The sequence below is a fragment of the Pollicipes pollicipes genome, unplaced genomic scaffold (genome assembly GCF_011947565.3).
Source record: "Pollicipes pollicipes isolate AB1234 unplaced genomic scaffold, Ppol_2.1 Scaffold_6052;HRSCAF=7182_pilon_pilon_pilon, whole genome shotgun sequence".
NCBI lineage: Eukaryota > Metazoa > Arthropoda > Thecostraca > Pollicipedomorpha > Pollicipedidae > Pollicipes > Pollicipes pollicipes.
The window spans coordinates 12,884,778-12,907,277 of record NW_023596805.1 but is presented as its reverse complement, the minus strand read 5'-3'; the positions used below and the strand labels follow the sequence as shown (position 1 = coordinate 12,907,277).

The 22,500-nt window shown below is 50.6% G+C and overlaps 1 protein-coding gene across 2 annotated transcripts in view; it reads left to right on the top strand.

The window, feature by feature from the left end:
• Positions 1 to 22,500, top strand: part of LOC119104210 (alpha-1-macroglobulin) — a 100,688-nt gene that overhangs the window by 24,097 nt on the left and 54,091 nt on the right. For both annotated transcript variants that reach the window (XM_037227878.1, XM_037227876.1), the window contains 2 exons: positions 349 to 409; positions 1,187 to 1,360. In XM_037227878.1, the coding sequence (XP_037083773.1) occupies positions 349 to 409; positions 1,187 to 1,360 (235 nt within the window). The remainder of the gene's footprint in view (positions 1 to 348; positions 410 to 1,186; positions 1,361 to 22,500) is intronic.

Here is a 22,500-nt window from a genome sequence, read left to right as displayed (position 1 = left end):
CGGGACCATGAGGCTATGGCACAGGAACATGTAACCATTACACGGGAACATGGCACGGGACCGCCAGGACTATGGCACGGGCCCACGGGACCATGGTACGGGACCACGGGACCATGGTACACATAGAACGATGACATGGGACCACGGGTCCGCGGGCCATGGACAGGAGAACGAAACTATGGCATGGAAGCACGGACCATGGCACGGCACCAAGGGGTCGGGCCGCTTCAACATGGCCATTCATGATGTGCTTCACCTCTTTTTCCACGGAACCAAACACCGAACATCCTCACGCAGATATATAGGACATTGTCCGTGTGTTTCACGCTACATGACATTCCATTTCAGACCGAGCGGGGAGGACCCCACGAAGACCCCAGACGATGACCTGTTTGACGCCTATAAAAAGGTGTGGCCGCTCGAAAAAGTGCTGTGTGCCTGTTGAGGATACGGAGGTGTTGTTTTGCCTTTTATTGCGGTAGACGATGCATGCTGTCAAATGATGCTTTTCTCCCCAGCGCTCTCAGTTGCAATTTAGATACACATGACTGTGGGAGCTCTTCAGTTCAGATGCCGACTGATTAGACTGATTTAAACATCCCAGACCCACCCTTCACTGTCCTTCCCTAAGCTGATGTGACCTGACCCAGTCTACATTGACCTTATTACATCTGTCTTAGTCAGCTGCTCTGCATGTCCCTGACAGCACCTCATGTCCTCCTCACCTACGCTCGCCAGTTGTATTATCTTGCCCTGACCTACACCACCACGCCGTGTTCTGCTCGCAACCAACTCGGCTTTGTCCTGCCCTACTCCGAAATTCCCTCCGTTGCCTTACTCAGCCTCGGCCAGACCTGGCCTGCACTTCATCCTTTACCTTCCTTGGTGTTTTCTGCCCTGCACTCCCCCCCCCCCGACCCTGACGCGTCCTAGTGTGCCTGATTTGACCTGACCTGCTTAGGACCCTGACGCGGCTCAACCCCATCTTGCCCTCTTTCACACACTGTCCTGTCCTGCTCTGTTCTGGTCTGCGTTTCGATGTGTCACGATGCTGCTGTGCACTCGCTGTTCTTGCTTGACACGCCCTGCCCTTACCTGAACTAACTTGACTTGGCCCAACATGACGTGAACTGAATTGACCCACCTTGCCAAGACCTGACTGGGCCTGACCTGCCCTGCCGAGCAGCACTCGGAGCGCGTGCAGGCCGAGTTCGGCTACACGCCGCTGATCTGGGAGACGGAGGATCCGGAGCGGCTCTCGACGGCCGAACAGTGCCGCTTCTTCACCGCCGACAGCCAGGGCCGCGTCGTCTACTTCATCCCGCCTCAAGCACCGATCGTGGACAGTGTCGACGTCAGGGTCAGTCAAGTGTGACGTCATACCCATCGTGGCTGTCTCATGTCACCGTGGGACGTCACGGTCGGCATGATATGTCACGGTCAGTACGTGACTTTGGGGTGCCATGTTAGCGTCACTAGAGTGACATGCTTGTGATGGTGTCATGGCGCGTGTGTGATGTCAGAACCAGTCTGTTAGGGCCGGAAGCAGCTTCATGACGTCATGACCGGTGGCTTCCATCAGGGTCAGTGCGTTGCTGCGGGGGTTCATGGTTTTGTCACGGCGCGTTAGAGTGGTGACGTCAGAGTGGTGACGTCAGCATCAAGCCTATCGCGGTGACGACATGGTCGCTCCTGCAATGTCCACGTCAAGTAGGAGAGGTCAGAGAGGGGATGACCGAACAACAGGATTAGGCTGGTGATGTCCGATACATTGTGTGAAGTCGGTGACAGTGAGTGGCCCCAGGGTCGATCTGGAGACCGCCAGCTGGTGTGGTACGTCAGCGTCAGCACGCTGACGTCAGAATCACCATGGTGACGTCACGGTACGAATGAATTGTCAAGGGCGCTGTATGTTGCCGCCAGTGTGTGATCATAGTCAGCGTTGGGATGTCAAGGTGTTCGCGTTATCGGTGTGACGGTGCCATGGTTAGTCTGATGGTGTTCGAGGTCTGTGTGTGACCGTTCGCAGGCGGGCTGATGGTATTTTGTTGACGTCAAAACCACTGTGGTGGTGTCAGAGTCAGTGTGGTGATGTCAAAGTCAATGTTTCCGTCCGATTCAGTGTGGCGATGTCAAAGTCAATGTTTCCGTCCGAGTCAATGTGGTGACGTCAGAGCCATTGTATGGACGTCTGGATAAGTATGTAAGATTAGGTATAAAGGTAGGTTTTGTATTATTTTCAGTGACGTCGGGTTTGTTGCATACTGTCGTAGCTAGAAGTATGACGCCAGCGTTGGTGTGATGATGCCAGGGCCCGTAGGGTAACTTCCATTTCTCTTTGATGATGCCCGTTAGCTACGCGTCACGACTTAGCTTAACCGGGACGCAGTGCGCGTGACGTCACGGAACAGTGAGTGGTAACAATGGCGCGTGGTGCGTCCGCCAGCTGACCTCAGGGTACGGTGGCAGAAGCCTGCGCCGGAAACTCGTGACCTTTTTCTCCCCCTCCAACTCCTACCTCACCATTGACGTCCACCTGCTGCCCGACGAGCTGCCATGCCGGGGCAACATCACCGTCCAGCTGCTGACGTCACTGGAGAAGGACGTGCCGCCAATGGTGTACCAGGTACGACCCTGACGTCATGGGCATTCGTTACGATGCACCGAGCAAAAAGCCTCTCAAACACGAAACGTCTTAAATAAGGGGACTTCCCCTATAAGACTGCCTTCGCTGACGCAGAAACCAGTTCCCATGCCCAATAGCCTAATACCCAGTCATAATCTTCCCACAGTCTTGTTGCATACGTTACGCAAGTGACAATGCCTTGAAGTGTACGCACTTCCTGTGTAACTTGCTTAAAACGAGTCAGGGACCGTGGTTACGCGACGTCATCTTCACCACCCCCGTGTTGGGCAGGTGATGTCGCGCAGCGAGATCCTGCGATCAGGCCGGGTGTCCAGCTCGAGCCTGACACTATCGATGACGCCGGCCATGAGCCCGCAGTTCAAGCTGCTGGTGTTCTTCGTGCTGGACTCGGGCGAGGTGGTGAGCGACGCGGTCGTCCTCAAGGTGGAGCAGTGCTTCAACAACCAGGTGCGACAGCGTGCTGATGCAGGTTCACTGAAAACGAGCGAAATATGAGATGCAATAATTGTGTCGAAGGGCTGGCTATATTCCAACACTCCAGTCTTCTGAAAGGGTTGAGCAACGAGGCTTATAACTTCGCATAACTTTAATGCCACCACCTGCAGGTCGAAGCTTCAGTAGTTCCAAATGTCTACAGATGAGATGAACTCAAGTCTTGTAAACGACAGTTATGGTGGGTGACATGTGCGTCTCGTCATGGTGTCCCACACGTCCATGCGACTGTGCTTCGGTCATCAAGATGTCCTTGGATCCAGCCCGGGAAAAGGCACGTGATAGCCCAAATTTCACCTTAAGTCACGAACAATGTGACTCTAAAAGTTTAATAAAACGCCATCGATCGCTTCTGCCGTTGTTGGAGGCTGTTCTTGGTTTAATTGTTTATTTATTTCGATGCATTACTTAGTCGACAGCCTTCAGCGCTTCTAGTGGAGTACCAATGAAGCTAAACTGCGGACCGCGGAGGGAGTTGAACCCGGGCATCTCTATTCAAAGCCACCGTGTGGTCTATACGGGCACTTACATCCTGCTGTTGTCAGGTGGATGTCAGCTGGGATAAGGAGACGGCCCGGCCCGGGGAGTCCGCCTCCTTCACTGTCAGCGCCTCGCCAAACTCCGTGTGTGGCGTCAGTGAGTACCCCTCCCGCGTGCCACGTGTTGTCGTGCTTGGTCGTGTCGGTCGCCGACCTCTCGCCAGTATCAGCTGTGTCAGGCGTGCACGAGGCAGAAATGTCCGCAGGTCCTGCTGGCGGGCAGCCAGCTGTTGCCCAGTGGAGCTGCGTGTTGCGCTGTTCACTCCGTGATGAATATATTGTTTTGGATCGCCCCGCCTGACGCATGATGACCAATTTTGTCTCCAGGGGTGAAAAATAATTTCCGTCACCGACAAAATTTTGGACCGCCCTAAATCGTCACCTGTAGCCAAATCTTTCAGAAACCGTGGCAATATACCTACATGCAATAAACTACAAAAACAAAGATAAAAGACAAAAGGGCAAATGTTTCCTATGTTTGTGACGTCATCGTATAATCAGCTCGGAACGTTGGCGGCCTTCGCTATCGTTGCATAATTGTTGCCGATGCAGAACTCGCATTTCCTAACATTATCCCGATTATTTAGAGCAAAACCCGTGCAATAATGGCATCAATAGATGCACACGACAGTCTTGAACACCTCCAGCACCTGCATTTATCTTTATATGCAATATGATGACAATTAAAAACGTTTTATTTCGCGCCTGTCCACCGATCAGTACGATGTCAAAGGGGCAACAGGCAGTGTGAGAGGCCTACACCAGTGATGCTCAGCCCCTCACCTCAAAGCTGCTGCTCCTTTCAGCAGCAGGAAGCCCAAAATAAATATCTGACACGTGTTGCTCCAGCTTCCTCCCTTTACCTATGAAGCTACAGCTCAAGTATCCACAAACAACAATCCTCTCAAATCGGCAGGGCGTTTTTTAATCTGTTACGTACAAAACTGACGATTAGCGATGTTTTTCTGTCAGTCAGCTCCTCACGACATGAACACAACCAACAAAAGCCCACCGCCTTGCACCAAACCTGACGCGTTACCCCAGCACTCGAGCCTATCTGTTCCAAATGGCACGACGCTTTAAAACGCTGCTACCAAATCCCATCTGTCGCGATAACGTTCGTCGCAAGATGCTGTTGCCAGTCACGACCCTCACAACTAGTAACAAGCCTAGTTATTTGGTGTTTTATGCTGTTTAGTAAGTGAAATGAATCTTGGCCGAAAAATCTGTGAAAAACACTGATCTGAGGGGTCTTGGAAAAGCATCGTGTTATCACTGATCGTTGACGTTTGCACTGATGTGACGTAGTTTGTAATGTGTTTCTGTCACCTACTATTACTTTTCTGAATAAAGCTATTATGTTTGGCAGCATCTTATGGCTCAACTTGCACATATAGCGAAAACATCAACGTTTTGATACCTGCACTACACATGCTCACGCTGCAAGCGCTATCGAGTACAGACCGATACAATAGCTTTGAGTTTCGTCGAGCTGGTAAGGTCTGTTGTAACATGGTCTGGTCTGTTGAAGTTCGTTTTAATTTTCGCAATTTTGCCGCCAACTCACTTAAAAAGGGTCAGTTTTTTTTGTCCTCGATGATGCCCGGTAGATCGGAAGCTTTTTCACCGCCGGTTGTTTCTTCCCATCTCTTCAGCGGTAGTATGTGCCGAGTGTTCGCCATATGGCACTGGCCTCCAAGACTGACTGAGAAACATAGCGCAATCCCTAGATGTTTGCAAGCAACTTCAGTAGACAGCCACTGACTCTCGCGATGTGGCTTGTTGCTTTCAGCAACGCACAACGTCTGTAAACTATACCATGCAAGCTCTGATATATTTGTTGGCGCTGTCAACCCCTTAAGTAATCCGATTGTCATTGGTTGTTGGAAAACGACCGAGTAAAGATGTCTTAGCGTGAGCGGAATCCTATATATATATATATATATATAAAGTGTTTCTATCATGCTATCGGGGCTATGATTACCTGTCCGCACACGCCGTGTTGCAGTGTTCCTAAAACATTCGTTTCTCACACGCGGGTGCATGGGTCGAAGGACCGATATGGAAGTTAGACAAGAGGTCACACCAGCTTCATTCTAAAATTACGTTATACCGACGCCTTCACACAAAGCTGCTCATCCAGACCATTCCACCACATCTGCTGCACTCAGCATTTTCCCGTTGTGCTCATCTGCCGTGTACCGCGTCGGAGCACGATGTAGCACGACTGATGGTGTGCTTCCGCCGATCGAGCGCTGACGGATGTTTTCCCGTCGACCGAGCACGACTGACAGTGTGCTCCCGTCTGCAGGCGCCGTGGACCGGAGCACAGAGCTGCTAGGCACCGGTAACCAAATCACCGTGGAGGGCGTGTTCAGCCAGTTGAGGCAATTCATCTCGCGGGGCTATCACACTCCCGTCCAGGTCATCTGCCGAGCGGGGAGGGAACGTGGTCGGCACTGTCGCTTTCGTCGGAGTGGTGCACATGGACTTCAGTGTTGACTGCTCCATGTCGCTAATAGCAAAGAACGGATTAAAACACTATCGATGCTCATCACCATTCGGCCTCCCTTGATAATGTGTACTTTTGCGATGGAGCAAAAGTGCCCAGTCTTGAGCGTGACCGCAAAACATCGCCTTGAAATATATACGTGCTTGTGTCACTCATCTCTTCCCGTAAACCCGAGCGATCCAAATTGAATATATGGGCTCTGATGATGTGGAGACGCTATCGTTGCACCATGGAATATATCAGTAACTGACGTCGGGAACTGCAGTGATCGAGTGGACTGGACTTTCTTGCCTGGTGTTGCATGATATCGCGGCGCGCCGACGACATTGGTTTGTGGTTGTTTCAGGTAACCACAAGGGACTACTGCCTGAACCTGCAGAGAAGCCTGGTTAGCACCCTGGAACGGTACGTCTGCCTTGAGATGTGGAAGGGTGCTCCGCATGCCGACCCCGCCGGACCGTCCGTACGGCAGGCGCAGCCTAGGGCACGGAGCTGTGTCGGGAGATCATGCTGTAGCAGGTTGACGTAAGAAAGACAGTCATATGGCAACTTCTCACCTCACGTTTCATCTTTAGAGGCGGCTTTGGCGCTTCTTGGGCGTTGATCACCGCCCTTACGTTACCATGCAATTAAAGTAACACATTCGGAAACGTCACGTCTTCGCAAGGTTGAAACGCTACGACTTTTGGTCAGTGCTGGCGTCTTCCAATTACGTTTAAATAATCGTAATAAATTCCGTTCCATGGATCAACTGCTGACATCCGGCTATTCAATGACATTGGTTATTAGATACCGCCTGCACAATCTGGTAAGAAAGCCAATAACTAATTGCAGATATATTGCAGTTAAACGCAAGCTTTCGAGAAATATAGTGACTACGTGATACAGCTGAATGTAATGATTTAAACAAAGTTGTGCCATGACTGACAGAAAAGCGATCGAAGTATCGCACTCGTCTGGTGTGTTAATATGTGCACATTTTTCGACCTGTCAGTTATCCGTCAGTTGTCAGGTACTGCTCGAGTCCTAAAATGGACTGGACGGTACTGGTCTTTTGCCCAGTCACGGGCTCTGACTCTAAGTTTCTCCTTACACATGCTGGGATTCGATCCGTGTCTTTAGTTACGTGTTCAACAATGCCCCACCGGACTAACCGGGGAGAGCAAGGTTTCAATGTAAAAAAGCAGAGTAAGAACTTTCCTTGATTCCTTTTCTGGACAGCTGGGGACTTTTTCACGTAAATGAAAGCCATATTTGGCTGATGCTTACGCTTGGTTTACTGATTGGATGTTAGCCAACGTCATGTGTTCTGACTTCCCGATCTTCTTGGCTTCCCAGTGTTGTTTTCCGTCGCTGATAGCTATGTCATCTCGTGCGGATCGGTGATCAGATTGGTTCCATGCACACTCTGCCATACCAGACCTCACATTCTCACCTCCTATGGCTGTCCTTTTGTACCTCACTCCGACCGACAGGGGGCGGATCGTTTCTCATTTGTAAGACAAACCGCAACTACGTGGTATGTGGTATGTGCAACTCTTGCTGTGTTTCTAGCATGTCCGCGGTGTGGCTTCTTTGGTAAATGTTCTTTGGAGTGTTGAGCTGCTTCTGAACTCCATGCAGATATTTTATCGTTCGTAGAGTTATCTGGTGTTCTCTGACAACGCCTTGTCAAGTAACGGGCATGTTACTGTCCATGTTTATGTTGGCTCCCTTCTATTTTGAACATCCTCTTTGGGCTTCTGATCCATGTAACTTTTTGGGATAGCCTTTATTGCACAGGGTCTCAATTAGGCGGTTCAATTCCCTTGTGTTGCGTTATCGTCGCTAATGATATTTACGCGACGTTGGAGATATCCACGATGTCTGTTTTGACCGTGTCCTGGTGGTATGACCGGAAGTTTAAACAAAGGGCATCTTGCTGCGGCCTCCCGGCACACCGAGGTATACCAGGAAACCTGGTTGTATACCGATGTGTTGAAGCTGTTGTCTGTTCTCTTAACGTGAACGTCTAGACACGTTAGTATGTTGCACTCGCGTCCCATAGTGGACTGAATGAATGGCTCCCAGCTCCTGATGCGGTCGACGAATGACGCTGCGTCTTCCTGGTGTTGCCAGGAGATGAATGTCTCGCGAACGTATGGCACCCACACTGATGGTTTGAACGGTGCATTTTCCATCGTCATGTATCGGAAGCATTCACCGGAGGCAGAATTCTCTCGAGGTCACATACTCACCTTGGTAGAAGCATTGCTGGCCTAGCTTGAACGTAAATTTGCTGACACAGAGTGTGAGCTTGAACGTGAGTTTGGTGACACAGGATATGAGGTTGATACTGCCCGGGGCGTATTCCGCCCATTAGACTTTGGTCCTTTCCAACTTGTTCCGCGTAACGGTTAGAGCTTGATGTGTCCGTACGTTGGTGAGCAGGCTCACCAAGTCAAAGCTAACCATCTGTGTGTCAAGTGATTGGCGCACGTCCTCTACCGAGCAGACCAAGTAGAGATGATTTCTTCATGTGAAGTGGTGACTTTCCACTTCGCTGATGACGTTGGCCAGGAATTGGATCAACATCTGGAAAGCTGAACCGGCAGCTGACGATGACTTGCGGAGTAACAGTGTACATGTGCACCTATCGCAGTTCGTAAATGTGTAGCGGTTTGCGGCAATGCTGATTCAGATGTCTGTTTTCATCATTTCTCAGGTTTGCTGTAGTCCTTGTTTTTTTTTTAGGAGCTTGGTCAGGACTGTTTCCTCCGTTTGCTGTTTGTTTATCATTCAATAAGCTTGTTAGCTTGCGCGTATACTCCTCTTGTGCATACCTCTGTTCTACCGTAGCATTGTCTGTGTCAGCTTTGCCCATGTCTGTGTCAGCTGGAAATATGATAACGCTTGCGTCATTAGTGGACTTCTTCATGGCGGCTCGTTACTCGTTCATCACCTACGGCCTTGGTGGTCTTAGTCTCTCCAACGCTTGTAGGATCTCGTAGCGTAACGTGGTCTCTGGAAGCGTAGTTTCGCAGTACACGTAACGCGTCTCCCCGATCTCTCCATGCCCGCCTTATCGTCTCTTCAAAGCACCCGACGGTGATTTGGAGAAATAACAAGATATTAATGAAGATACTGATACAGTTCACGTGCATGCCAGTCTCAACAAGTCTTCTCCAAGATGTCTGTCAGTCGCCACCCTTAAGCTGACTTGACAGCACGAAGCGTTTAAGGATTCTCAGCATGTTTCGAGGGACAGCTGTTTAGAAGCGCGTCAGCAAGAGAGCCGTTTTGCCTCCAATGGCATAGTATGCATGCCCAGAAAACCCATTAGTTTTCTTTCAATCTCCGGGTGTGAGGGAGGTATGACAAGACCAGCCAAGATGGGGGGATATCCGAACCAATTAACGTAACCCTCAACGCAATGAAGTGCATCATTTCACCCCAATCCACATCATCACCCCCAAACCTCAGCACATCTCTGCCGTCCAAAGGCAAAACCCATATGTTAATTTTCTGGCCGGTTTGCGTTTTTTTATGTCAGCTGATTCGTCTACTGATGCTGAATTCGGTGATCAAAACCATTAGTCCAAATTCAGTCCAAATTAGTCCAAATTTTCACAAGCTTTTAGCCAGTTCTTTTAGCTAAACGCTTGTGCAAATTTAAACTTTTGGTTTAAATATCAGAATTCAGCATGAGAAGAGAATCAGATGACTTAAAAACGCAAAATAGCCAGAAATTAACATATGGGGTTTTACCTTTGGACTGCAGATCATGCCCTGTTTCCGCGTGGCTGCACCGTCGGTGGAGCTGTGTGACCCCCGTAACTTTGACTTTGTTTTGGGCGCCACCGCCAGGAGCGGTGCCTGGGATGAAGAGCAGGGACAGGACGACATCACCTTCTCACGTTTTAGAGTGAGCTTGGGCGACGACCACTTCAGGACCGACCGGCTCGATGCGCTGGAGTCGTTCGACGTGAGTGATCAGCTGCTGATATTGATAAAATGTTTGATGGTACATGACATTGCGGTTATGGTGACGTGATGGGTGAATCCGAACAAACGGTTATCACTGTGAATGATTATGGTGACTCATTATGGTTATGGTTTATCTTAATGGCTCTGCCATTAAGAGCTCTGGCTAGTCTCAGCACGGTTTGCTGCAGCGTCAGTTACCAGACTTCAAACCGTCTTGGTCGTGTTTGAAGCTGATGTAGAATCTGTCTTCCACTAGACAAGTGGAGGAAAAGGAAACCTAACACATCTAGGCTCAGCTGTGAAGGGAGCAAAGTCTTTAATTTTGTAGTTCCATTTCGTTTTACCGGTCCAGCATTCCTTTTTTGAATTACGCATCACATTGATCAAGGCTTAAAGAAAGTCACTATGCTATTGTGAAGGGTTAAAATAAGCACATGGATGGAGGGATGGTCCGTTTGGATGATCCGTGTCTGGTCTTTGGCTGTAGTGAAATCACAGCTACAGTTCTAAACGTATCAAAGTCACTGTGTGACGCGGTCGATACGACACATAACAGGAGCCGCACAACTGACGACGACACAAAGTGGTGCTCTAATGCTCGTGGTGATGTTGGGCATGTTTTCGATTTTGGGGGAGATACTGGGCTGATGCCACTTCTGACGAAGGTGGTGTGCAACTCTACATGACTGGTGATGGCAGAGTACTCTGAGATACTGGGTATGATTTCTGGGACCGAGCAGGCTATCAGACGCTATCAGACACCTGGCCAGATATCCGATAAAAAGATCCGGTCCCGGTAAGATATCCGGTCTTGGCCAGATATGCAATGAAAATATGTCCGGTCCTGGTCAGATATTCGGTGAAAAGCTATCCGGTCCTGTGCAGATATCCGATGAAATTATATTCGGTCCTGTTCAGATACCCGATAAAAAGATATCCGGTCCTGGTCAGATATCCGGTTCTCAAAGAGCATAAATGTATGCCCCGCCCCGGCCTGCTCGTCGACGGAGAGGCTTGCCGATTCCACAAAAAGGGGGTCCAGTGGCGAAGGAGGTGAAGGAGGCTTCCTAGGCTCACCGGCCGAGGTCCGCACGGCTGTGAACCAGTATCACGAGGATATGGGATCCAGCTCAAACGTAAGCGATGTCTTGAGGTGCTTCACAGAGTTTCAGAACAGTGAAAAGATGGGGTGCTGCTTGCATGAGGCCAACATCCTCTCCTCCTAAGAACCCCCGCCAACTCCACAAGTGGTCAGTGACTAGAGCATTCCTTTCAACTTGTTTGGCTGCACAAACCCCCATGAACACTTTTAGAAGGTTATGGTAATCCTCTAACAAAATGACGATCGGCTGGGTGACCTGTTCTGTACAACGACCACAGGTTCCTGAACAGAGCGTTCAAGACGCTAGCTAGCGCCTTGTTTCAACCCACTTGCATCGAGCTGCAATGACGCAAGAGTTCCACAGCGAGCAGAAATAGGATGGTAATGTGGTGTCTCGCGAGTGAAACACGACAAGAAGCAGAAGCCGTCTAGTGGGAGGAACTGGTAGGACGGCTGCGTTTTAAACTCAGTGTTTGTAAAGTAACCGCTTTGGGCATTACTTAACTTGCTAAGTGTTGTCGCAAGGAACATTATTCAGATATATAAGACAGTAATAATAGCCTTATTCCTCGGAGAAAACCAGGAGAGGCAGATTGGTTGATATTTCGGCAACATGCCCTTATCGAAGCAATAGCAGAAGTAAATTCAGAATTGCCTGCCGATGATCCTACTCAATTTTTCAGGTTTTTTAAAACAGAGAGCCACAGCTTTTACAGGACACCAACATTCAGGGGACTAAACTAAGACCGATTGTCAGCCATTGCCACGTTACAGTGCATATCTACGAATTAGAATACGCAGAAATACGTGTATATGCAAACGAATTCAAGCGAACAGGCATCACGTATGACGTTTTTTTCAAACATGCAAGCAAGCTGAAGTAAAGAGATATCACACATCGTGCATCAATCATGCATGCAAGCGTTTTCAATGGAACAGGCATCGCACATCACGCGTCAGGCATCACCTACACATGCCAACGATTTTAAGCTAGCGCACATCACACATAAAGACACATATCGCGTGCACATAATCGGCCAGGATGAGCCCGGTATGGTAAGATTTGGTCGCCGACTTTTTATAAGAATAAATTCGCTTATTTTCCTGTCTGTGTGTTTATGAGCTCTGTAGATTACTTTGAGCTTTAAAAGGGGCGTAGGATCCATACCTCCCTCGATTTCAGCCTGAGCGTGTCTTACCAAAAATGGTTACCGAAAGGGGTATTTTCCTGTTTTGCTTTATCGTCTCGCGGGTGGTTATTAAACATTAACGATTAAACAATCTAAGCAACTCATCAAGCTTTCAACAGGACACCAACATTCTAACGGCAAAATTATAAACTGCTATCCAGACAGCTTTGCGCGCCAACTCCAGTAGAAAAACGGTCTATGGGCTAATATCTTAGCAGGCCGAACAGGTTTGAACCGTGACGTCAGGCCAGTAGAATGTCCACCCTATCCCGAGCTGTCTCCGGCTATGTGGGGCCTTTTGTGATGTCCCTGCTCACCTCGTGCCTAAATAGTGTGCACATGAAGTGTCAATCTCGCATGTCACGCAGCCAGGTGGGACATATCCCGCAGTTTGGCGAGCCGCTGTACTCTTGGCTGCCGCCGCCTAGGCTGTGATGGGCAGCATCACATTTTCGTCACGGGGAATGTTGTCGCGAAACGTTAGCCGGCTGTGAAAACAGGTATCAGGTCGCTTCAAATGCTGCTGTTGTGGGTGCGCCTAGAAGAATGTTTGCATCTTATCGCTATTATTTAGCAGCTTATTCATACAGGCCACAAAACAAAGCACGTGAGTATTTCATGCCAACGCGTGTGCCGTGCATGATCAAAGACATGTAAATTATTAGCTAGCCAGACGTTCATCTCCTGCAACGAAGTCGCTCATCGACAGGCAGTACTCTATCGCACTCTTACCACCCCCAGGAGACGGGCTTTCTGGTGATGACCAATCTCGCACTGGAGACAAGGCCCTGCTACAAACGCGTGCAGGCCCAGGAAATACCGGAGGAGGACATAGATTATCTGCTTGATTCCCCTCCCAGAATTGCTGGTCAAGGATTGGTAAGTCAGTCTCATCTATGAACATGCAAGTCACATTTAGAGGCTGTGAGTGAGTCACGTTGCCTCCGAGAGAGCTATGGTGGTGAAGCTGTCGTCTGAACTCGGTTGTGCGAATATTTACCATTCTGTGATGTGCGACTCATGCTTACCTACGCAGCTGGGGCCTGCGTCTTCCGTTGCTAACTTTGCCGTCACCACTCAGGCGTCACCGGGCGCCGGTGCCAGGCCGATCTTTGCCAACCGCTTCGAAGGGCCACGGGGGCAGGCCGGCGGCGCGCAGTCGGCTAAAGCCGGAGCTCCAGGGCCCCCCAGTTCAGGCGAACCCGCTCCGATCGGGGACCAGGTCCGCGACTCCTTCTTGGAGGCCTTCCTCTTCTCCATCGAGACGATCGGGTGAGGCACGAGTCAGAGAAGTGCGGTGCGCGCAGCTGGGGAGAGTAAGGCGGGGGGGGGGGGGGGGGGGCTGGCCCCGCAGAAGCTCCAGGCTGTTCCTTAGCAAGTGTAGCTGTGGTGGTCAGATATGCTTGCTCCCTGTGCTTCACTCCATGTTTCACGATTGCCCCATGTCGGCTTTGAAGCAGTCTTTCTTGATTCTGACTCGGTATTTTGCTGCGAGCTTCGTGGGACCTCCTCTATTTTCTTTGTGCCCTTTCTACTGTTCGGTTGGCGCAGTGAGTACACAGGCCAGTGTTCCAATACTCGGCCACTTGAGATGTCGATATTTTTCATGCTGTAACACCCCGGATTTGGGCTTACTGCCTATGGCCCCTCCTTTGCTCGAAATCGACTAATCAGCATCGGACCGGGCGGCTGTCAAACCAGTATCTATGCGTCTCAGGCTTGACAAATGGGCTGAGTGGGTCAGATGTCTGGGTCGGGTCAAAGGGCGACGGATTAGCGTAAACGAATTGCGTGCGGGGACCGCCGGAGAGCCAGGACTATGGTAGCATGAACTTATATTTGCGTTTGCACACCCTGCTGTATAAATTTTGGAACGCCGACACAGGCTCTCCATCGTCATCCCGAAAGTCGTGTCTGTCGTGTCTGTCTGCACTGCAAAGTCGTGTCTGTCGTGTCTGTCTGCACTGCAAAGTCGCGTCTGTCGTGTCTGTCTGCACTGCAAAGTCGTGTCTGTCGTATCTGTCTGCACTGCAAAGTCGTGTCTGTCGTGTCTGTCTGCACTGCAAAGTCGTGTCTGTCGTGTCTGTCTGCATTGCAAAGTCATGTCTGTCTGCACTGCAAAGTCGTGTCTGTCGTGTCCGTCTGCACTGCAAAGTCGTGTCTGTCGTGTCCGTCTGCACTGCAAAGTCGTGTCTGTCTGCACTGCAAAGTCGTGTCTGTCGTGTCCGTCTGCACTGCAAAGTCGTGTCTGTCGTGTCTGTCTGCACTGCAAAGTCGTGTCTGTCGTGTCTGTCTGCACTGCAAAGTCGTGTCTGTCGTGTCTGTCTGCACTGCAAAGGCGTGTCTGCACGCCACTCCGGATTCCCTCTCTCTCTGTCGTTGATTGTCTCTCCGGTGACCTCACCGACCGTAGCACAGGCGACCTATTTATGCCGGCAGCCCGGAGGGCGTCAAGGTGCTGACCCAAGATATCCCCGACACCATCACCTCGTGGGTCGGCTCTGCCATCTGCTCCCATCCTCAGGTAAATAAACGAGTTGTGATCTCAGGATAGTGGGGAGCTTTTCATACCAAGAAGATGGGGAATTCATGGTTCTAGGTAGGTGCGGAGGTTTGACCCGGGACACGTGGGAATCTCTTGGCCCACTTAGCTGGGGACTTACAGGCGACGTATGGTAGACGGGGAGTTCTATTCCTCAGGTTTGGCAGTGGTTTCCACTTTTGGTGTGTATAGTGTTGATGGATAATCTCAAATATTTGGTTGTTCGGATTAAACCTACGATTAATTAATGTACGTAATACTTGTCGGTCGCTGCTGTTCCAAACAGCTGACATTGTTATGATTGCTGGTGCTGAAACATATGCTGCAAATGTCTCACATCATAACACCGTCCATGGCAGGGAAACCATAACGATGCAACACCTTACAAATGAAGCACACGCATACCAGTAAGCTCTTATAGTGTGTTTTGCCGAGAGCACAGCGGTTTGTACATTTTCCATGATTTGGCCATGACGTAATCGTGTTGCCACCAGGACGGGTTCGGGGTCTCCAACAAGTCAGACATCAAGGGCTTCAAGCCGTTCTTCACGGAGGTCACGCTGCCGTACTCTGTGAAGCGCGGAGAGGTCCTGAACATGTCGTCCACCGTCTTCAACTTCCTCGACTCCAGTCTGTCGGTAAGCGGGTCACAAGATACTCCTCACACTTTGGAACGGCTGTACCATTCGCACATCACGGCAGCGTCATATCTGCTCTGATGGTGAGTGATTGCCTTGACTTTCTCCCAGACTGACCGTTTTTCATAACGGGACCTGATGAGAGGGTTGATGCGACCCCTTTGGGGTTTCCAACTAAAGGAAGATAGAGCTTAGCAGAAAAAAGTGGATGGGCCTTAACGAGATCTTGCGATTGGTAGTAGCTGTCATGTTTAGACCAATCATTAACCTAGAGGGGTTAGGTCCTAAGAGGGGCAGGGCTGTGAACTGCGGCGGGAGGTCTTCAAGGCAGCTCTTTCAGGTCCAAACCCCATCTTAATGTGGAAACTCCCTTGAAGTGAAATGTGGAAACTCCCTCGACGTGGAAATGCGGCAACTCCCGTCTCGTCGTGTCGCTGCGCAGCGTTCTCCGAAAACTACCGCTGCCCCGAAACCAGAAAAGCCGAGAACACAATTTTGGTGTCAAAACTTACACAATGGATGTCCTATGCTACTGAAGATTTGGGTGCGGCTTTACAGCATGCCGGAGAGATATCCCAAAAACATCGGACTTGGTCGCAGCAAGCACTTTTCAGGACGAGGGTTAACACGTGCTTGAGTGGGGTCAATTTGACATCGAAGGTTTTTCTGGAATTATTTCAGAACGGCCTGGCGTAGCTACGTCACGCTTAATATGGCGGTAGGGCATTGATTAGCGGATCGTTTGGTACAGCAGAGAAGCCCCGTGTATGATCGCTAACCTATGGCAATTCAGGTTGTGACTGTCAGCGAAGGTTATTTCAAGGAAACCCTTGAAACTTATCCAACAACAGAGTGCTAGACGAAGCAATTCATCTCCGAGATACTTTGTAGGCAATAAAACAATTATATTCAAAATAACAATATGCTCCATTGACCTAGGCCCATATATGAAGGTCAGACCAACGTTAATTTTTTGTACTGGACAGCTGGCTTGTCGACACAGTTTCTGCGACTCATTTCGAATTTATTATTAACAGGAACCGTAACAGTAATGCCACATGGACTTTTTAAAGGCCAGAGTAGGTCACTGACCGAATATGATGCTGGTCAACATTTATTTTCAGGAACATACCACCTAGCGTAAACTGACGCGTATTAAGATGACAAAAAAGAAACATAGAATGGTTTGTTGGTCGCATTGGCTTATTAAAGGCAGAAAGGTCACTGACATGAATAAAATACCTGTGACCTGTTTGCCAAGAACAGGTAGCTAAGTTAGAGGCCACAGCTTTGGTAGATCCACGAGAAGCTTGACTTTGGTAACCAATCAGGAATTCGAACCTAGTCTGACCTTATTTGACGTCAAGATCAGGCATATCATCTCTCTCTCGCGCGCAACCGGCGCGCGACCCGCAGCCGCCGCGGCTCGCCTTCCGCGCCCTGCGAAATTTGCGCTCTCTCGCTCTCCTCTCTCTCGTCCTCTCTCTCCTTTCTAGCCCGCCGCCCCGTCTCTCCCGCTCCCTCCCTCTCTCTCTCTCTCTCGCGCTCCTCTCTCTCTCTTCTCTCTCTCTCTCTCCTCTCCTCTCTCTCTCTCTTCTCTCTCTCTCTCTCTCTCTCTCTCTCTCTCTCTCTTCTCTCTCTCTCTCTCTCTCTCTCTCTATCTCTCTCTCTCTCTCTCTCTTCTCTCTATCTCTCTCTCTCTCTCTCTCTCTTCTCTCTCTCTCTCTCTCTTCTGCCTCTCCCTCTTAGTGTTTGAGATCTAGGGGGTCAAGTTGCCCCCCAACTTCACCCGAGTGAATGGCATTCAACTTGCCATCTGGGACATGCGTTATGTGCTAATTACGGGCATTCTCATAAAATCGCAGGTAGTCTTAATACTACTACATCCGTAAGTTACTGACCGATATACAGGAAAACCCGTCTCTCGGACGTCTCCAACTGAGGGCTTAGGCACTCTAAGAACGTCACCCTGCTACATTAGCAGACGTCCAGTGCACAACAACGGTGCCCAGTCGCAAAACGTGCAGTACACACCGATTACCAGCTGCAGATGTTGTAGTGGCACCAGCACAACAGCTGTCACTTACAGGTCACTGCACCAGGCGTTACAGTACCCCGTTCCCGGCAGGTGTACCTGGAGCTGGCGGCGTCGGAGGATTACTCGCTCGCGGACGAGGTCTCGCCCGCGGGCATTGACCTCTGTGTTCCGGCGGGCCGCTCCAAGGTCAGCCACTTCCCGCTGACCTTCATCTCTCTGGGCGAGGTCAACATCACCGTCACGGCCAGACTCCGAGACGGCAACTGTGACCAGCCGAACACCGTCGGCCCCGGCAGGTGGGTTTTCGATAGCTTTTAGCTCTGTCGGTGGGCTTCATCAGCGTAACGTGATTCGTTGATGAAATGCATTAGCTTCCTACACGACGTCTGTGGCGTGGCGACTCCAACCGAAGTAAATCACGCAGTGGTCAGGACCAGCAGAATCACAAGCTGTCGGATGTTGGCAGAGCAGTCCGCTCAATACCCGGATGCCATCTTCAGTGGAAAGACGCTGTGATCTGGGCATCTGATCGGCTGGAATGAGAGGGGTATCACAGACGTGGAACCGCGTGTCTGGACTCACTCACATCTCGCCCGCACGATTGATTGATTCTTGTCGTTTGTGACTCGCTATCCGGGCAACTGTCTTGGTCATGGCTCATATCCGAGCCAGATGCTGGGCGCTAGATTTAGATTTAGATAGTAACTTGCTGATGAAGGTCCCGTATTAGTCTAGTATATAGCTGATGAAGGTCCCGTAGAAGTGCCCATATTAAAGCCCATGAACACCTTATAACCCATTTTGTCGTGTTTTGGCAGGATATTTCAACTATTTTGGGGTCACTGTCCGATTTTTGGGCTATGCTGCTCATTAAGTTCCGCATGATAATACAGGCAGGGTTACAGAACTTCATCTGTGCGTTTCGTGCGTTATGCTGCTTTCCCGTGTCCTCGAGTGGGTGGGGTGACTGAGGGTGCATTCGGGGTGCATTCGAATTGTTCTTTTACCCGTGATATCATGTAGACGTTTTTGCCGAACGTGCTCCTGTGAACATGTTTGCAATTTTCATGAACATAAGTGCGCATGTGAGGCACAAGCACTCTCGTTCGCACGGACCACACATACGTGTAACGATAGAAACTGCAAATTATGTTGTGACGGATGAAACGCTGTTTTCGCCCATCGTTGCTCATGGGCACGCAGACTGACGTGTACTTACATCAACCCGTGGCGCCGTGTCTGTCTCGCTTCGATCAGGTAACGGAAACCGATTTCACCTGACGTCGTGCCTAATATTGTTGTCCACTTCACTGTGAACGCCCAAAGCCGCAGATCTATCGGATACGACCGCAACGAGCTAGTTCCGCTGTCGTGCGGCTCGCCGCGAAGACACCCTGGGACCGGACCAGTCGCACTATCTTTGGAAATATTTTTTACTCCTTGTGTGCAAGAAGAGAGAAGGGGTGGAGGGAAAAGGCTTGCAGAGGCACATGCTTCTCCCTTTTCTTACTACCTTAGCATGCGCGGGAGAAGGTTTCATTAAAGTCTTGGCTCAGAAAATGATCTTTCCCTGACATTGTCCGTGCTCCGAATCTCCCACGCCCCTGCGTTTGGAATGTTATTGGCTGTACAAACACCGTGACCCTCCTGCTGTGACCGGTAGTGACACGGTCATCCGTCCGCTGGTGGTAAACCCGAGGGATTCCCGCAGGAGGAGACAACGTCACGGTTCGTGTGCCTGGACGAAGGTGAGTGATGACTTGTGGCAGAGCCGGAAGTACGCGGGTCCTGGTTTAGTCCATCAAACTCACCCAGTGCGTGCGTGCGTGCGTGCGCGTGTGTAGGCGTGCGTGCGTGCGTGCATACGTACGTGCGTACGTGTTTACGTGTGCGCGTGTTTGCGTGCGTTTCTGCGTGTGTGCGTCAACTAAATGGCGGCGTGTTGCTGTGCGACAGAGCCTTCGGTGGAGTACCATCCGAGTGGATGTGACAGTGTTTGTGGTGCTTCGGTACATGGTGTTGAGTGAGGTCGATGGCTTGTTGCGGTGTGTGGTGATGGCTGGTAGGGTCGGGACAATAAGCCACGAATACACGCGGGGAGCATCTCAGTCCTAAGAACTGATGAAGATGCCATAGCTTTGTCTTATGCGTACGCAAGTAGCTTCTCCGTGGAAAGCTAGGAAACCCCGACGAGTCGACTTGGTACCAGGAATATCCAGAAACCAAATTTAAGGAGACGCTGACACAATTCCTTTATTTATCTACCTGATTTACTGCCTTCGTAATTGGTCGTTGTTATTTCAAACCACTGCTGCTCTATCAAAAACTTTATTTTTCGAGGGGCTCCAGTTCGGGGTAAAACGTCCTGTATATCGCTTGGGGTCTTTTTCAAAAATGTTTGCGATGAAGTCAGCACGATCTTTCCCCGCGTAATGTTGAGCAACTAGTACTCCGTCAATGCGTGTTGTGTTTTCAATTGCAATAGTAACACATGCTTTACTTGCACAACGATCGTCTCCAGATGCGACGAGCCTGTTACGGATCGTCGCTTAAAAGACCTCAATCCATTATGCGGTCGGGTCTCGTGGCTTAGACCCAGGAGCTTGCTCTTGTCTCCTGGCAAAGACCCTGACTTGCTCCCGATGTGTCAGGAGCTGAGCCTCACGTGGAACAGATCCCGATGGTGGCTCCTGAAGGCCTGGTGCCGGATTCTGAGCGGGCTTATTTCTCCGTGGTGGGCGATCTGCTCGGACCTTCGTACGACGTGAGTTTGTCCCAGCTGTACCTCTCATCCGTACATCCAGTTTTGATGCATGACACTCATAGATGACCATTGAGAATAAAACAAACGTAACGAATGAATGCACAGTTCTTCCCGCCTTCTTCCTCGCCGTTATAAGCCTTTTCCCTGGCGCTGATTGATAGTGGGAGGGTGAAGGAGGGTCAGTATCTCCCTTCCCCTAGTTCCCTTCCTGTGTCCAAACTAACACAGACAGAACCACGCGAGAAAAAAAACAGCAGAGGCTTGGTCTCAACAGGATCTCGCCATTGATAAATGCTTTCATGTTACTTGGTGAGTACGTGACCTCAGAAATGCAGTTTCCTTTCTAGGTAGGAACTTAAACCCCCTCACCCAAACTTGGACTCTAGCCCACCGCCCACAGCTTCCAAATCTACGGGAAGTCCGTTCATTCGTGTATTTTTCGGGTAGGCTAAGCTAGTTTCACTGTTCATCTCCCATCCCTACCCCATCCGGCGCTTCTCATTGTTCGAAGCTACGCCTCTTGTTGACGAACTCGGCCGGGCCAAAGGGACAGCATGTCCGGCAAATCAAACAGTTACAGCTTTGTGTGCTTAAGAGCTTTACTGATGATGCAGGGCTTGTTAATACAACAGTCGCTGGTCCACTGTGCGCCGATCTGCAAAGTCAGCAGCCCAAGTACCCTTGGGGGGGGGGGGGGGGCGCATCACACTCCCCTATCACGGTGAGGGTAAAAATGTATAAAATAGGCCAATGATTAATTGTGTTTAATTTTTTTGCAAATTTTCACTGGGATGCAGTGTCTTTTGAGATGCTCCTACGGTGCCACAGTAGTTAAGGAAGCTGCTTTGCCGACTTATCGACGTGCAATAACCACCTGCCGTGACCGTCAGAACCTGGGCCGCCTGGTGGACATCCCGAGGGCTGGAGGAGAGCCCAACATGTTGGCCTTCGTGCCGTACATCCACGTGAGGGCGTATTTGGAGCACACCGGGCTGCTGACCCCCTTGGACCGGGACCGGACCACCAACGGCATGAGACAAGGTAAGACAAAAACCTGGAGCATACTAGACTGCTGTTCACACGGGGACCGGGACCGCACCAACAACAGCATAAGACAAGGCAACACAGAAACCAGGGAAAACAGACGGACAGGCATGTAATTCAGAGCGGCCTGGACCGAGCCAGGATCACTAAAACAGACGGACAGGCATATAATTCAGAGCGGCCTGGACCGAGCCAGGATCACTAAAACAGAAGACGGCCGCTCAGACGTCTACGGTAAGCGTCATCTTCTATCCACCTGATAGCTCGGTGAGGCCCAGCCTGAGGCGCCTACAGGATCAGTCCCGAGAGTCCGTCAGCACAGGCGAGCTTGTCTTTCTCTTCGGCGACGTGAACTTAAACGCGTTGGACACGAGCTCGTCCCACATACGTCGCCACTCCGACACCATCAACGAGCTGAACATGGTGCAGCCGGTCGACGGCCCGACTCATCTTCACCCAGTTCCATCAGCGCTGGATTACATCGTCACCAACCAACGTGACCCCGCACATGAGGTCGACATCTTGCCTGACGTCATCAGCGATCATCAGCCTGTCGTGAGCGCACATCTGGGTGCCGTCCGGAGGAACCCACAGTGGCGTGCTTTATGCGCCTGGAAACGCGCAGGCTGGGGCGTCACCCGTCTCAATCTTCTGTCACCTGATCGGAGCCAGGTGGATGGCGTCACCGACGTCAGCACGCGCCTGCGGCACTCCATGACTGTGTGGAACGCCGTGATGCACCGCTACTGCCCAGTTACAAGAATGCGTGTCTTCACACCGCACTGTCGCTGGCTGGCCGACGACCCGGTCCTGCGAGAGCTTATGTCCGAGCGAAACAGGGCACGCGACACCTGGCTGTGTCTGCGCACGCCACAGACTAAGTCTGACTTAACGCGCCTACGCAATCAGCTTTAGAGCCACCTGATTACAGCAAGGCGTGAATTTAATCGCGGCGAGATGGCGCATCGTGGTCACCGCGGTTGTTGGCCTACTTTCAATAGGTTCGCCATGGCAGCTTCAACACCA